The sequence below is a fragment of the Amphibalanus amphitrite genome, unplaced genomic scaffold, assembly GCF_019059575.1.
Source record: "Amphibalanus amphitrite isolate SeventyFive unplaced genomic scaffold, NRLGWU_Aamphi_draft 000084F_arrow, whole genome shotgun sequence".
Taxonomy (NCBI): domain Eukaryota; kingdom Metazoa; phylum Arthropoda; class Thecostraca; order Balanomorpha; family Balanidae; genus Amphibalanus; species Amphibalanus amphitrite.
The window spans coordinates 682,583-699,291 of record NW_024881580.1 but is presented as its reverse complement, the minus strand read 5'-3'; the positions used below and the strand labels follow the sequence as shown (position 1 = coordinate 699,291).

Here is a 16,709-nt window from a genome sequence, read left to right as displayed (position 1 = left end):
GAGTGCACAGTGCACACTGCACACTACCGTCGGACTTAATTTGCAACACCGAATTCCCGTGAGATAACGCAGCTTTGAACATTTTGCAACAAGCATAGATCAATTACTTTAAGGCTACACTCAAAAGCCCAAGAGTTCAGACCAAAATCGCATGTAAGCTATCACTTCGAGCGTATACTTCGCATACAAAAGCACTTCACGGTCCATCACTCTCTTTAGGTGTTTGTAACATGGTAGTAATTGACACTTGGTCCATGCTGTTTTGAGAACTAAGCGATCGGTTGAATTGCTTATGACATCACATGCTATCCAATGCATTCCCATTAAAGGAATTTCGCAATCCCTGAGTTTCCACAGCATGACAACAGAAGAGTATCGCTTCATTAGGCACACACTCAGGCAGTCACAGACACCTTCGAATATGAAAAATGCTGCGTCAACGAACTGCTGTCAGTATTGTGCAATGAGCTGTCTCCAAGCCTTCTTGTGTGAGAACTTCGGCTAAACAGCGATTCCCAAAGCGACTTACGTATCACACCAAGCAATAATTCGTATATATTACCCATACACCCAAAGCCCAATACCAATGCCAGGCGCACGCCACGGTATCAATCGGTAGACGTTCAGCTATTTGTTGAACTCACAGACTGGCTGTGTCAGGATCGCTCTTGGTGACTCGCCCTGACGAATTGGTGGGCCATAAGATATCGTATAACTATCACCACTCACCCGTGTGAACTTTGAGCACAGCTCCTCGGCTTCTGAGAGCATGTTGGCGCGCAGCATGTACTTGGCCGCCTTTGAGTTGATGTAGCGGTCCGCCGTGTCCATGCCTTGCGCCTCGTCCATCCACTTGGAAGCCTCCATCGCGTTACCGGCGTGCTGCGGGCCGGCGGACGGACGGGTCAGATTCAGTGCCGGCAAGAATATACCGATCGGTTGTACATCAACACAAAAACACAGACAGCCAACCGACCGGTGAGTGACCGACAGCGGGAGGGCAACACTGACACAGATTGTCCATTAACATTGTCCACTGACACACATTGTCCGGTGCTCAGTGTCTAGCGAGCGGTCAGCGACACAGTGGGGGGGGGGGGGAAGCATTTATAGATCACCTATCACTCAGCGGCGCGGGGACACATCCCGGCGAAAAGCCAACACGGGTTACCATCAATGACCGTCTGACGTTAGAGCTGACACTACCGTGAAGCAACTGTGGCCGATCAAACGTAGAATTGAAAGCCCAAGCTAGTTCCAGTGATTCTTATGAAATGTCTCATGACTCGGATTCGTGACTGCTAACGGTAAACTTAAACTGAAGAGATAGTAAAACGAGCTTAGCGAGATTGGAAGTGGTGCGTGAAGCGCCCTCAAGTTGAATCACCTTGAAAATCTTGTTGACTCACCTTGAAAATCTTGGCCTTGAAGACGAAAAGTTCAATAAGCGTGGGGGTGTGTTCTAATGCCTTGTCTATATATCCCAGTGCCCGTTCGATATCACGTTTAAAGTCAAAATGTTGTGCTAAGTAGTAATACGTCCATACTAAACACGATGGAGCCTCTTTGGGGTTGCTGGCCTCCGCATCTGTAAACGATAGAAACAATCAAACTGAAGGATATAACACATGATAATCATGTACCATTACCAATATATCCAGGTAATTCATAGCTATATGCTAAATTGGACTTAAGTCTCAGATCAAGTTCAACCCATGCCTATAATGGTCCGCAATCCAATTTTCCTAGTCATATATAACTGCCAGAACAAAATTACCTCTCATACAACCATTGGAAAAATGAGCCCCCAAACCAATCGGAATACAACACATTCGTAGAGCCAGCATCCCGCCATCTTCGTACACAGCGACTGCGAGCGTCCGTCGCCACTGACCTGCCGCGCTGAAGTAGCCCGTCTCGGCGAGGGAGCGCTCGAAGCCGAGCACCAGGCTCTCGATGACGCCGATCCACTCAGCGTCGTGGTACAGCGAGGACATGTCGGTGAAGAGCGGCGGCGCGCCCTTCCGCAGGCCCTGCCGCAAAAACTCGTCCGCCAGCGCCACAAACTTCTCCCCTGTGAGACAACAACGGGGCAAGGCGTTAGATAGCGATCATACGACGAAGATGAAGGGAGAAGTGAGAGAGTGATACAGCTCCAGCACGACGAAATTCTCTCCCCCCCCCCCCAGGGCAGGGTGACGGAATGTGTAAGCTAAAGAGAGAGAGAGAGAGAGAGAGAGACGACGGAGGGAGAGGAGGGAAAGAGGGAGGGAGGAATAGTGACAGCACGAATGACTCGGCCTATGTAAAGTGAATGAGGGGACAGTATCACATAGAAACCACACGATGATGCGAACACGTGCGGGGCGGGATAAGGGTAACCGGACCAAGAAGCGTCCTAGCTGTTCAAGACACTCACATACGATACTTATCCTACTGCAAGGGAAGGACGACGGGAAAGCGATAAGGAGCCGATACACTGGACAGGAACGAGAACAGTGGCGCCGCCTGGCGGCCCGTTAGCGAGCTTCAACCTGTGGCATAGTGACGCTAGGTGGCATAAAGGCACATACCACATTACGGCAGTCACGGTGCATCATTACCGTTTCCATGCCATTACCGCAACCCATCAAAGAATATTGTGGTGAAATTACGCTACGCTGAATCCTACCAGTACATTTCCACGCCGTATATCGCTTGGAAAGAGGCCCCACTTACACAACTTTCGTTCCTATAGCAACCCAACCGATTTCTCCTACCGCCCACCTCGCACTATGTAGAGCTGCAGTTTTTTGGGCGCGTGTGCCCGCGGGAAGAGCTGCTGGTACTCCTGGTAGATGGCGAGCCGTTCCTCCTCTGTCGCCGGCGCCAGAGCACGCTCCAGAGCGGCGAAGTGCCGACGACTCTCGGGGTTCCGTTTGAGCAGGGCGCGGTAGATGGCCGCCGACTCTGAGCCGCGGTCCAGCTCCAGCAGAATCTCGGCTGGCGACGCGACACAGCGACACGGTTTGTAAGGGATCAGGGAGGCAAGGACGGTAATACGGACGGCGGCACAGACAGAGACAACACACTCTTCGCAGCACTGAGGCTGTATAGTCTTTATAGTCTTTCATAGTCTTCCTTCAAAGTAACGATAAGCGGAGAAACTAAATACCGGTGAATCAACGGCTAAAATCGGCTCAATCCAGTCTCGCCCCTTCCTCTCCGACATCCCCAACCATGCCCCAGGTCAGGTGGTTTGGTGACTGAAACTTAGCACTTAGCAGCCCTTCCTCGGTCGGTCTTGATGGCACCGCCGCACCGCACCACATCGGTACTTTTAAGGGAGACTGCATGGACAGTAGCACGAACAGCGGCAAGGAGGAACAACCTTTGAATAGCTTATTCTCATCACATCAGGATGGCCAGCCCCAGGTTCTGGCTGTCCTCGTTATGAGCTCACCTCTCATCTCCTGGACGGTGACCTTGTCACAGATCTGTGCCTCGTACTTGTCCAGGTGTTCGAGCGCCTCGCGCAGCCGGCCCGCCTCCCTGATCACCATGGCCTGGTAGAGCATCAGTTCGCTCTGCTCGTAATCAGCAGAGTCCTTGGTGAGCGTCTCGCGGAACGTCTCCAGGATGCTGAGCGCCATATCGTGGTCCTTGGCCAGGTGCTGTGACAGCGCGTACCCGATCCACGAGACCCGCTGCGTTGGACGGAGCACAAACAGCTGGTAGCGTGTTTCCTGGAGAACAAAGCGGACAGGCGTGAACAGAGACGTAAACAGATACAAAAATGGTATTTTGTGGCCAATGCGATATAACACTGCGATGGTTCGATCATCAAAACCAACGAACAGCCCAGAGAAAAAAACGTGAATACTGAATAAGCGTGAGCCAGTGGTGTGAACAAATAGCAAAAATGAACAATTGTGGCGATTACGATAAAACATTGCAATAACTCGAGCATCAAGATCAATGACATACGGCAGAGAAGACATCGAACCTAGTTTGATCGGGATCATTGTCTTTGGATCCTTTGACGAGCTACATGTTCTCCGTATTCCCCGGAAACATCAGCTTCCACTAAGTGAAGAAAGGAAATGGTGATTGGTGAGTGAAGTAGCTTAACCCCTCCCTAGACAGGTGCACTAGAAAGCCTAGGGCTCTGGCGGAGGTCTACGTTCAAGTACGCACAAGATTGCCGAACTAAAGCAGTCCTAGCACCAATTACCCGATATCCTTCCAGATCTCGCATCTGGATTTGGAGCTGTGACAGATCCCTCAGGATCTGGATGTTGTCCTTGTCCCATTTCAGCGCGTTCCGATAGCATTTGATGGCCTCGTCGTACTTTTTATCGGACCTCTGAAGGATACCGTACACGTGCCAACACACGTGCGACTTTAGGTTGTTGCGCAGCCCTTTGCGCACGTAGTCGTAGGCCTCCTCCTTCTTGCCTAGGCAGTTCAAGATCAGGCCTTTCATGGAGAGTGTCTCTGTGGAAGGCATGGGTAGTGTCAGACACAGATGGAGGTGGGGCGACAGGGGCCGCAGGTCAATCGAGAAACATGTTGCCTGCAACTAAACTATTCTTATCAGCAAAAATGCAATTTATCTCAGACATTCCAGCTTGTAGAAAGTTGTGCACAGCAACTGATGCATTCAACACCCCAATGCAGGCCGGATGTGTCCTTACCGCCATGGTCTGGGTGAGCTGCCAATATCTGCTTGGCAAATTTCAGTCCATTTTTGTACTGTTTGTGTTCATAGCATTTCTGAAAAAAGAATGGCAAGTAAGATTGATGGTCCAACCAGTCCAACTTAAAAGGGCATTGAGAACAGACATCCCTGTGCAGAATAAGTCACAAACAAGCCAGAAATCTGGATCAATTATAGTTAAATATTATTATTCAATCTTATTGCTCAACTATTGTTCAGAGAAGAAGAATGGCACGAAAATGACCAAGATATCACATTGACATGAACGGTCACTTAGCCACACACACACAACTGGTCACAAATTAACCCCTTGTGCACTCAATGAGACCTAGTTTGGGCCATGTGACAACACCTATCCAGTGATAAACCAGTCTCATTAAACTTTCCAGGTGGTGGTGTGCTGGTTCCTGTCACATTAAGTACTCTTGCACACAAGAACTTTCACAGTACCAATCATTGAGATGCCAGGCATATCCATGAAAATTGAATAAACTGGTAATAATATTATATCAGCAGCTGCTTGGACTTGAATACAAAACATGAAAACATGGAGAGCTGTACAGGCTGGTGAGCTTCTAGCTGCAATTTTGGAGGTCTATGAAAAAAAACTGAATGCAATGAAATTTGGAGAAAACACACACCATAACCAGAACAAGGGAAATGCCTTTAGTGATCAACACTGGTTTTACAAAGGCATACATATGTCATACATGCTGTTCTTTACAGGCAAAAAGTGTGAAGATTGTCCACTGTCACCAAGGAAGACTGATTTTCAAATGGGTAATCAAATAGGACAATGAGCATGCAAATTTGTTGCGGGCACTTTGTGCCATCAGCATAAATGCTGTTCTATGACAGAATTTGATAGCTTTTTATGGTTTGGGAGATATGATAAAATATTATGAGGTCCGCATGTTTTGATAGTTCACATAAACAAGTCAAATGATCTTTTACATCATAACATAACAATAAAAAATGCAAAAGCTTGCATCTCATTAGCACATGAACAATTTGTTGTAATCAATTGACTTTGAAAAGCTAAGAATAAGTACGTAGGTAGCTAATTTAAATGTCATTCACAATGTATCCAAGCCAAAATATCTGCAAGGGACTCTAAAAGTCATAGAGAAAAAACATCTTTCAAGCATTGACTGGATTTTACAAGGTTTCTTACTTTGAGTCCTGATATATTGGCATTTATGGTAGAACATTTCTTGCATGATGACCTATCACCTCTTAGCTTTGATTTGAAGTTGCCAGTAGCCTTTCTGCTGATTGTAAAGCCAATGTGTCCAGGGATATATTGCAACTTTGCACAGTTCAAGCAATGGAGATAGCTCCGTTGATTCACCATGCATTACTCGTGTTCAGTGAAAATACGAAGTAATAAACACACTTCATTTCCCAAGAAATCAGTAGCAAAAAGGTGATATTTTGTGCTATGCTTGTTACCACATATTTTCGAAAATAATTGCATTGTGAACTAAAATAGGTACCTAGCACATACTGAGGAGCCGTACCTACCTAATAATACAAACAAATACTTAATAAATGGAAAAAAACAATACAAGCCAAGAACAAATAAAAAATAAAATAATCTATGAAAAATAAGTCTGTATGATGATTGGAATTCCATAAAATGCACCGAACACGCGATTCAGAACTTACCACTATCTTCTTGAACACTGAGTTTTCTCGTGATGGCAACACGTTTGGATCATTTTGACTCGATGGAGACATTGCTCAATAACACAATTATGCAGAATACTTATGCATTAACCCAATACCACAAACACTTATCCCCTAATCGGCCTATACACCTCGACCACAGGCCCATGTCACTCCACTTTTGATGACATCATAAGGGGGTCACAGGACAATTAATGGCGCGGTGCGCCACAATCACTCCCAAGCTACTGGCCAACAGTTGCCATTTTTGAAAATATTATTTTGAAATAAAGTTTCAAGTAATGAAAATATTGTAATAAAGTTGTAACTTAAATCTATACCATATCTAAAAACTTACTGAAAAATGATTTATCCATAGTAAAAATATAAGCTCGATGCGTTTTTACGTTGCTTTCCTGCTGTTGCAGAGGGTTTTTAAATCGTCTATATCTTCAAAACCGGCCATTTCTTAGCATATTGCTGCTCTTTTTTGTCGCTGGAAAATTAGTTGGGCTTTCCATTAACATCAACGGCTGAGCCGTATGTGCAGAGTGCCATCAATAATCTTCAAATGAAGTTAGTCATTTTTACGTTGCAAAGGAATGGAGTACCCTTTGCGAGCATCAGGGATGACGTCACTCAGGATCTGTCTCTGATTGGTCGGCGGGGGAGTGACTGTACCTTCTATAGATGGCCTTGCTCGACCACGCGCCAATACCGCTATTCGCAATCCAAGCGAGCTGCGCCAAACCTCGTGGTTCGGTTCCAATCATGGCGCAAGCATTTCTACTCTACTCGGTGCCACCGCTGTCAAACAGAAAACAGGTGACAGTTGCTTCTTTTACCCGAGCAAAAATACAAACAAGCTCAGCGTTGAAAGATTGCAACGGAGCAAGGCAATGAATGGAAAATATGTCATAGATTAAGTGTGTTACAACTCATTCTGACCCAGCTTATTTGGCTGCATCTTGCAGGTTTATTTAGCATTGAGCCTACAAAAGCGCTGTGAGTCAGCGGGGTACCTACGTAAACATGACTTGACTTTGACCTCAACCGTGACCTGCTCATAGAAAAGCAAAAACTCAAGTCGACAAGAAGCATCAATGACTTGTTAATGCTTCCTTCCTTTATTTCGTTCCGGTGTCGTCTGAAAGGTCGTTTTTAGCCCGTGCGAGGTATGATGTAGCATAAATGACGCACGGGTCTCATTGACCATAGCATGAGTCGCTTAGGCCATAGCATAGCCTCTTACTCATGCTAACGGCTTCGCCGCGAGTGCGACTCACGGCTCGCCAGCAATGCGCATGTTCCTTTCCTCACGAAATTCTAGATCGGAACGGGTCAAACTGCTGCGAGCCCCGATTGACTTCGCCCACCCCCGAAGCGTAAGCCGGCTTCACAGGGGGCGTAACCGGGCGCACAAATGCGTAGGTGCCCGGCAGCAACCCGATCCAGTGACCGAACGGCGGCTGTTGTGACCGATTCTCTGCACTGCCGACCGCCGCGCTGTGACGCCCACCGTAACCTGTCCTGCCGTGACTCCTGCTCGCCTTCTGCATTCTGTGGCACCCCCGATTTCCTGTCCCACCGTGACACTCCCGATCCCCTGACCCCTGTCCCAACGTGACCCCCTGTCCAGCCGGGACACTCCCGTTTTCTTGCCCTGCCGTACAACACCAGTCCTGTCGACCGCTGTGATCAGGGTATATAGAACAACGCTGTGATACCCCTGAGCCCCGTTTTGACCGAGCGCACTCTGAGTCCTTCACCCATGTGTTCACCAGTCGTTATGGCGAGGACGTTGGCCATCGTGCAAGTCTTCTTTGCCTGGCCGATGGGTAAGTGTAAGGTGGAGATGTAGAAATGCATTTTTAGAAAATAAGGATAGATTTGCCACTCGACATCTTATCCCCATGATGAGCACAAGCCACAAACTGTTCGCTGTTATGTACCATAACCTTTTCACTGTTCAACATGAGTGAGGTGCGAATCGGTACCGTAGGTGACCGCGGCGGCGCGGCAGTGTGCCAAAAGCACAGCGTACCAACAGCGTACGGTGTAAGGGGAGGGAAGAGGGGAGGGGAGGGTTGCAGCTCCGTCACCCGACACCGACCTGATACCGGCGCCGGTCGGTCGGTCGGTCACCTGCACACTAAATACACACCCCCTTCCCCGACCACGGTCGACGGTGAACGAATGGATGGTCGGGGACAAAAAAGTTACCGAGAAAGGAGGTGGAAATTCATTTACAATACCCGCCCACCCGTCGTTTAGTGTGTCTATGGCTTAACACCTTTAAGATTCATCGCTGATGCCCACAGCTTCCAGAGAGCACGTTGAAAGCCTTCCCGCCGGGTGCTCAGTGCTCCCAGATGTGACTGTGTGCCGTTGTCACCCACAGCCGCTGGACAGCGCGTCAGCCCAGTCGAGTGGCTCTCGGTGACCCTGGACGGTCCGTGCCGGCCGCCGGGACCCCCTCCAGTCAGCGTGGAGCGCGGGGTGCTCGGGGTGGTGCCGCCCGGCCCGCGCGTCACCAACGTCACCTGTGACGACTCCGGCCGGCAGCTGACCGCCAACGTCACGCTCACCGTCCACCAGACGCTCAGACTAACGCACGTGCTCGACAGACTGCGCGCCTTCAACAGCGCGCTCTTCATCGAAGACGACGCGTTTCAGGTGTGCTGCTACCGACGGCGGCCGTACCGGCTGCGGGAGCGCTCCGTGGTGTGGCAACCCCGCGCTCGCGTCCAGCTGGTTGTGTACGCGGCTGTGGCCGGCACCTGTGTCTTCCTGGTGGTGGGCGCCGCTCTGCTGGCGGTGGCTCACGCGGCGTCCCGGCCGCGGCGGCCGAGTCCGGTGGCGCCTCCGACGGTGCGCTACTCGGAGGAGATGGTGCGTCGCCGGCTGGACCGCCAGCACTCTGAGCACGAGGAGGACGTGCTGCTCGACGCGCTGTCCCAGCCGCCGCTGCCCCGTGACGAGGAGCCCGCCGTGGCCAACAGGAGGTCAGCGGACTTCTACTGAGCCGCCGACACAGCGGCCGCATTGGTGATTACGTGTGTCCCCCATACCGCAGAGTGATGTGTACCACGTGAACCACGAACATAGCTGTCATCCGGTAGATAAGGGCAGATTTCGGTTCCGGTTCGTTTGAAACTTGGTCAACATTCCAACTTACCACTGCTAGTTAGTGGCGATCGTGCTAATCGATGATCGATACCCAGACTATAATAAAACGAACTTTATGGTCATCTTTGTGATACGAAATCGAATTTCCTTATGTGGTTATGAATGATTGCTAGTTGAACATCTTTCAACGCTCACTTATCAGGTAAAAAGTTACTCGTAGCAATGAATTCCCTCTCCGTGGTTATCAGCGTCGAAGGGCCCCCCGTCCCAACTCCCTCTCTACCCTTGGGTCGTGTCTGTCGTGCTTCACCTCTCGTTATTTAGTAATCTAGCCCGTGTTGGTATTGGTATGCTTGACAGCTGCAGCTGAGCAGGACAGGCCGGCACAATAAAGGCGCATTTCGGCACCCAAAGCACATTGCCCGCGTTCCAGTGTCTCAAATGCGTCATCTACCCAGGTGTTCCATGGTGCGACAACTGTCTATAGCTCGATATCCAGAACCCTGTTCCCCACTCACACAGTTGTCTCGGCCTCGAATCCTGTATTGACCGGACACAAGACGCGACACGGTGCAGAGTTAACGGTACGACTTCTGGTAGCGGGCACGGGGTCCGGGACCGCCGAACTTCTTGGACTCGCAGCGGCGAGGATCGGCCACGAGCAGGGAACGGTCGTACTGGATCAGGATGTCCTTGATCTCCTTCTTGGACGCCTCGTCAACATCTGCCGAAAACATAACCAGGACGGTCAGTCGAGGTGGTGTTTGGGGTTTACGGGGCAGCGTCAGTGGACAGACACTGGACTGGAGGGGAGGGGGGAGCAACATCACCCCAATAAAACGTGAACCGGGGTGTTACTGATGAAAACACGAATACGGCGAAAACAGCCAAGTTGGATGACCATGAGAACGTGGTTGGTGCACCATATGCAGTCTGACATCACAGCAAAGAGATGTGCCGATAACCCACTGACCAATTGCACCAGATTTGAAAAGCCATCAAGGATGGCGTCGAAGCATCCTTAACAATTCAAATGCATGGTATATCAGAATTTATCCCGCGAGTGATCCGAACAACCTTAGGTGAATTTGCAAGCAGCGACAACCCGTGCTGCTCGTCAACTTGTGGTTGTTCAAATATCGTCTGCAATGCACATAGTGCCAGTGACCAGCACCGCACCATAGAAGTGCTTAAAGGGACCCTCCCACCTTAGCATTAGATTTGAGTTGAGATAGCCAAAATGGGGTCCCTGGCTCACAATTACCGGTTTCGGCACTCACAACATCGAGAAATGCCTTAAATCGGAAATATTGAATTTCAAAATTGCAGCATTTTGATTCAGAGGGGCTAATGCTTAGGAATACCCCTCTGAATGTGTGACGTCAGCGCAAATATCTAACGATTTTTAATGTTTGACTAAAACGTTTTGTAGCACGCGGTGGTATATGCTATTTGCGCGCAACATCTGCCGCAAACGCCGCACTTCTAAAATAAAGTCGCTAGAAACAGCGGAGATCCCCAAAAAAGTAAACAAAAGTAAAAGTCTAATATCTTGAAAACCGGTGAATATTTTTCGGTGAAATTTGGTAGATATTCGTTTTCGCTCTTTCTGAACCGAGCGACATCACTTTCATGCCAATTCATAAACTTTTTTGAAGGTGGGAGGGTCCCTTTAAGGGTTGGAGAAGAGCCCCCCCCCCCCCCCCACACACACACACCTCGGTTCCTGCTACACTTATCAACCAAGGGCACGCAAAGGCGAGGGTATCGTACGCTCGATGTAAAAAATCCATCGATAGCTACTTGATTTAGGTAAGCAAGCGATTGGGAAGGGGTATATCAAGCCTAAGTTTTCCTCTCGATATTTCCTTTCTCACATATTTGCTCAATATAAACTTATGTCACAAAATATCATCATGAAACTAAACGCCATCAGCTGAAACAAGCTTAGTGTCCCTGTCCAAGTTCAACCTGGTAGCTACCAGTAGGACGTCTTTCGGGGCGACTTCTAAGCGCCATAGGGCTCACCTACGAGATATCAGTAATGAGGCGATATTTACTTATAACTTTCCGTCACATACAGCTGACTCCACCTTCAAGGGACCCTCCCACCTTAACATTAGATTTGAGATGAGATAGCCAAAATGGGGTCCCTGGCTCACAATTACCGGTTTCGGCACTCACAACATAGAGAAATGCCTTAAATCGGAAATATTGAATTTCAAAATTGCAGCATTTTGATTCAGAGGGGCTAATGCATAGGAATACCCCTCTGAATGTGTGACGTCAGCGCAGATATCTAACGATTTTCAAATGTTTGACTAAAAAGTTTTGTAGCACGTGGTGGTATATGCTGCTTTGCGCGCAACAAGTGCCGCACTTTCAGCTGCCAAACTATTGCTTCCAAATAAAGTCGCTAGGAACAGCGGAGATCCCAAAAAGTAAACAAAAGTAAAAGTCTAATATCTTGAAAACCGGTGAATATTTTTCGGTGAAATTTGGTAGATATTCGTTTTCGCTCTTTCTGAAACGAGCGACATCACTTTCATGCCAATTCATAAACTTTTTTGAAGGTGGGATGGTCCCTTTAAGCGTAGGTTAGTCGCCAGTCAGTCAGCCAGTTAGCAGTCATATGACACAACTAGTGTAAATGCTTGTCAAACTTTTAAAACAAAGGGACCAACTGCGTGCCGCAAAATGTTCCGAGCAAAACCAAAATGAACTGGACCGGAGGTTTCAAGACGAAGATAGGGTCGTTCAAATTAGCAGCAGAACGAGTTGTGAGGGATGAACAAGGGAACGCAACAGTCATGAGCCCTGCACATAAGAATAAGACCGATTTAGGCAGGTCACACCCTAGCCGGTTCCAAACAGCGCACCTGTAGCGCATTGGTCTCGCCGAAATGTAGAAGCGGCCCTGCACGCGCGTGCGTGTAAACTGAGACACTGCCAGACACTTCTAACCGGGCGGTGTTTCACGGGCTGCTGCTACCACGCTGCTATCAAATTGCGCGAGCTGACGTCACACTAATTGTGGTAGTGTTGGAGCAATGGGCCTGTTGATGTCTCCATGGAAACCCAATTTGACAAGTCGTAAAATCGGCGTGCTGCTATCACCGGTGAAACAGGGCCCCGGTCTCAATTGGTGTACCAAATTTAGAGTGCAGTCGGCCGAGCCGCTTTTGAGACATAGAAGCAGCTGCACCTGAACGTGCACACGTGCAGTGGCACCCCAGTAGTGAACCATGGAAAAACATTTTCTGATGGGTGTCCGCGGCCCCACGACTGCCCACCGAGCTGCCCAAGGAGAGCTCCAGCGCATTACCCATAAAGGAGTTTCATTTTTATCAGTGGAACAATTTGGACACCCCTGAGTTGACACATTACGTGTAGGAATCAATGCTGGGGCAGGTGGGATGTAGCTATCCAACAGAGCAGAACATTTGTGACACGGATGCACGATTGTAAAAATTTGTCCGTCACACTGACAAGACTCGCTTCGCCTTTGCTCGTAATAACGAAAACAGCTTGCCTTGGTCAATAAATGCTTATCAACCTAAGCACAACATCACGTTTTTTTAGGATAGGGCAGGGGCGATTCAGCGTAATAGGAACCGCTACTCTTCACGCGCATGTTGACGCCGGCGAAGCGCTCACTGCCCTGGCCATTTCCAGACAGACTAGTCAATTAACCACGTCAGATCGTAAATGAAAACAAGCCTGCATGTCAAATGAACCTCCCTAATGCCCCTGAAGTGCCACAGCAGTGAAGCCACTTACATTTCTGGTAGTAGGCCACGAGCGCCTTGGAGATGGCCTGTCTGATGGCATACACCTGGGTGATGGAACCGCCACCCTTCACGCGCACGCGCATGTCGACGCCGGCGAAGCGCTCCTTGCCCAGCAGCAGGATGGGCTCGTGCAGTTTGTAGTAGAGCGAGCGGGGCTGGACGAGCTCCAGCGGCCGGCCGTTCACCTTGATCATGCCGCGACCGCGCTTGCAGTGGGCCACAGCCGTGGCGGTTTTCTGAAACAGAAACATTGAGAAAATGTGAAACAAATGTAGTAATTTATAAAACCATTCCTTCCTTAGAGATGTAGATAAGCTTCCACAAAGCTGAAGCTAGAGACATTTCAGCATTTATCATTTAATAGGGCTGCAGAGACAGTTGATTTTATCGGTGACTCCAACTGGACCTGCTCCGGGTTCCGACTCCCGACTCCAGACATCTCTCATCGAGTTCACGTGATGACGTCGTGAAGTTCATGTCAGTGATGCTTTTATAATGCATGCAACAACCCTTTGGGCGTTTAAAGGCCTTGTATGGCAAATACTTCGATCGGTATGTCTATGATCCTAGTCTATGCAACATCGATTCCGACCAACTCTGACTCAGCAGCTCGCAATTCACCAGGCGTTAAACCTTGCTTGGCAATAACTTCCAGATAACTAGTTATTACATCTAGATTTGATTTTGTCTCTTGTTTGTGCAGACCCTATATGATCCTGCGGTGCTGAGTGTTATTGTGCTTGCAAGTTTCTCTTTTTGTTCCCTCTGCGAAATACTTTTCAGACATTTTATGTTTGACCCACTGATTCACTTCATTTGTTCTAGTACATGACCCATGAGTACACTGGCACTCCCTGCAGATTTTCCCAGTAGGAGCTGCAAATAGCCAAGGTACCATTGGCATAATCTACATTCAATTCTTTCAGAGGGCACAGCAATATTAGTATTCAACATACTTTGAATGATATTATAATCACAAAACATTATTTTGAACTATACAGAAAATGCCAAGCATTGCATCACAATGATCAAATGAAATGTTGTCACTGATTTATAACACAGTAACCTTTAAGCACTTAGCAGTTAACAGTCAAATTCAGCATGAATCTGAAGCACAAGCTCACCTTGCGGCCAAACACCTGCACTGACTGGTTACCAGCATCACGAGCCTGGAAAGAAACCATATTGTTATAACTATTGTGACACGGACAAGCAAATTCATAACATGGACAAATAAAATATAGTAACAGACTCAGTACCACCTACTTTCATTGACTAGCATGTTTGCACTTTCCATTATCATGTCATGTATACCAAACCAGAGGCCTCTTGCACCAAACTACCTAGCTAGGTAAAATCGAAAAACCGGTTTCAGAATAAGCTAATCAAACGGTGGTACAGTTGTTTGCAATAGCCCAATGCATAATCCTACAGGTGCTTGGTAACTTTTACATGCAAATTGTCATATTTGAGTCTTGGATTGGGTATACGATGCAAAATAATCCAAGCATTGGTGCAAGAGGCCTCAGGTTAAAAATTGAGATATAAAATGAAGCACACCATTTTTGGTTGGTTAAGCACAATTAACTGATGATAGGTGCTTATTATGCATATAAAACAATCATTTGACAAGCTCTTCCACAGATGCCAACCCCACCTCTCACAAGGTTAGGTTAAGGTACTTTTTCAAGCCATTCTTTTTCAACAAGGCTACTGGTGCTAGCATAGGCTAGGTTTGGTTGGGGGTTAGATCAGGTCCGGTAATGTTTGTTCAGAGATGTTTATAGAAAAACCATCAGTTTTCATTGTTAGCTTCTGTCTATAATGTCACTTTATGCCAGTGTTAAAGGTATTTCTACCTGCTTAATAGCTTGTTCCAATACTATAGCATCACAGTGGTTCCCAGACTTATAAAGTGGCAGGGAATCATTTCTGCATTGGGAAAGCAGGCCCAGGCAATTGTGTTGAGTTAGTTGAATGTTTTCTACCTGTGTGCTTTTGGAATAAAGCACATTTTGTTTGTTTGTTGGAGGTTAGGGGCACACCAACTAATGCATATTTTAATGGGTTACAAGAAAATGTACCCCTAGCCAGATATCAACTTAATGGTATCAGTAAAGCTGGCATCACTGTCTGCAGTAGGTAGGTAGGCTAGGTTGTAGGTTGGTAGGTTTTAGGTATGTAATTAGTAGGTTTTAGGTGTGTAGGTTGGTAGGCTTACCTCTTCGGTAAGCAAGTAACTTCGGTAGGTAGGCTAGGTTGTAGGTTGGTAGGTTTTAGGTATGTAATTAGTAGGTTTTAGGTGTGTAGGTTGGTAGGTTTTAGGTGTGTAGGTTGGTAGGTTTTAGGTGTGTAGGTTGGTAGGTTTTAGGTGTGTAGGTTGGTAGGTTGTAGGTTAGTAGGTAAGGTTAGGTCAGGTTTGATTGTTTTTTACTCTAACTTCATCTACACATTTACCAGTTAGCAAAGGTGACCCCAGCTTTACCAATACCAACTTTATTGCTGTCTGGGATGTCAACAGGGTAATGCTGTAACTGAGACACCACATGCATTCTGAATTTTTACCTAAAATTACAAAATATGTGCCAACATAAAAACTCAATTAACTAATAACATTCATTTTGCACCAACCAGAGCCATATTAACAGGGCAGGAACATCAAAATCAAGTAAATAACTATGCTACGCAACAGCAAGTAGTAGAACAAAATAATGGTTGAACATTGATTTAACACAAAATTTGTTTCACAGACAGCTAGTCCAGTAGTGAACACAAATTGAGTTTTATCTGTCAATGTATCCCCTTTGGCCACTGGTAGATCCTGGCGGGGGGGGGGGGGGGCAGCACCCAAAATCGGCCAAAATTTGCAGTTTTTGAAGAATAGAACGAAAACTAAACAACTTTTATAAGGAAATGTTTATTTTAAACTGCGCAGCAGTGCGTGAGGAACCGAAATCCGATGACTTTTTTTAACTTTGGAGAAACTTTTTTGGGGGTATGCCCCGCAGCGTCCAAGATTGTTTTTCTGGATCCGCCAGTGTTTGACGCTATGAAAAACAGTGCTGAGCTATTAACTGATGATTTGCAACCAAAACTAATAAAACAAACGTAAATACCTCTCCTTTTAAATCCGCCATCCTGATAAATACTCAGGACTTCTTGATCAGGCGGAAGTTTACACCAAAAAGACCTGACAGCGTTGCCATATCAGATATATTATGATTCTCATCACATTGCCTGTCATGAAATAATCCTTTGTATTTGTAATCATCTCCTCATTCAATTAATTAAATAATTCTTTTGAGGATAAAAGTTTATTTGTTTACTGATTGTAAAACGACATTGCAGTATCGGATTGAACTACTGGCACTAGATGGCAGTAGTCTACAAGACGGTTGTTTTTGTTTTCGACTCTCGTCGTG

The 16,709-nt window shown here is 47.3% G+C and overlaps 3 protein-coding genes across 4 annotated transcripts in view; 1 reads left to right on the top strand and 2 right to left on the bottom strand.

Moving 5' to 3' along the window:
- Window positions 1–7,152, bottom strand: part of LOC122379776 (N-alpha-acetyltransferase 15, NatA auxiliary subunit-like) — a 37,975-nt gene extending 30,823 nt beyond the window's left edge. Inside the window, exons 1-9 of one of the 2 annotated variants that reach the window (XM_043362250.1) lie at window positions 7,073–7,152; window positions 6,368–6,525; window positions 4,677–4,755; window positions 4,214–4,476; window positions 3,443–3,725; window positions 2,767–2,982; window positions 1,895–2,074; window positions 1,410–1,588; window positions 730–882 (exon numbers count right to left, since the gene is read on the bottom strand). In XM_043362250.1, coding sequence (XP_043218185.1) covers window positions 730–882; window positions 1,410–1,588; window positions 1,895–2,074; window positions 2,767–2,982; window positions 3,443–3,725; window positions 4,214–4,476; window positions 4,677–4,755; window positions 6,368–6,439 — 1,425 coding nt within the window. In that variant the 5' untranslated portion in view covers window positions 6,440–6,525; window positions 7,073–7,152. Of the gene's footprint in view, window positions 1–729; window positions 883–1,409; window positions 1,589–1,894; window positions 2,075–2,766; window positions 2,983–3,442; window positions 3,726–4,213; window positions 4,477–4,676; window positions 4,756–6,200; window positions 6,317–6,367; window positions 6,526–7,072 lie in introns of those variants that run through there. The other variant, XM_043362251.1, reaches the window with a different exon arrangement.
- Window positions 7,153–7,712: 560 nt separating this feature from the next.
- On the top strand, window positions 7,713–9,827 carry LOC122379779. The gene is made up of 2 exons (XM_043362256.1): window positions 7,713–8,205; window positions 8,769–9,827. The coding sequence occupies exons 1-2, from the start codon at window positions 8,139–8,141 to the stop codon at window positions 9,389–9,391; spliced, it is 690 nt and encodes a 229-aa protein (XP_043218191.1). The 5' UTR covers window positions 7,713–8,138; the 3' UTR covers window positions 9,392–9,827.
- Window positions 9,828–10,023: 196 nt separating this feature from the next.
- Window positions 10,024–16,502, bottom strand: LOC122379780 (40S ribosomal protein S16). Its single transcript, XM_043362257.1, has 4 exons — window positions 16,404–16,502; window positions 14,412–14,456; window positions 13,277–13,523; window positions 10,024–10,220 (listed from the first exon to the last, which is right to left on the bottom strand). Exons 1-4 carry the CDS (start codon window positions 16,422–16,424, stop codon window positions 10,075–10,077), a joined length of 459 nt encoding a protein of 152 aa, XP_043218192.1. The 5' UTR covers window positions 16,425–16,502; the 3' UTR covers window positions 10,024–10,074.
- Window positions 16,503–16,709: the final 207 nt, after the last annotated feature.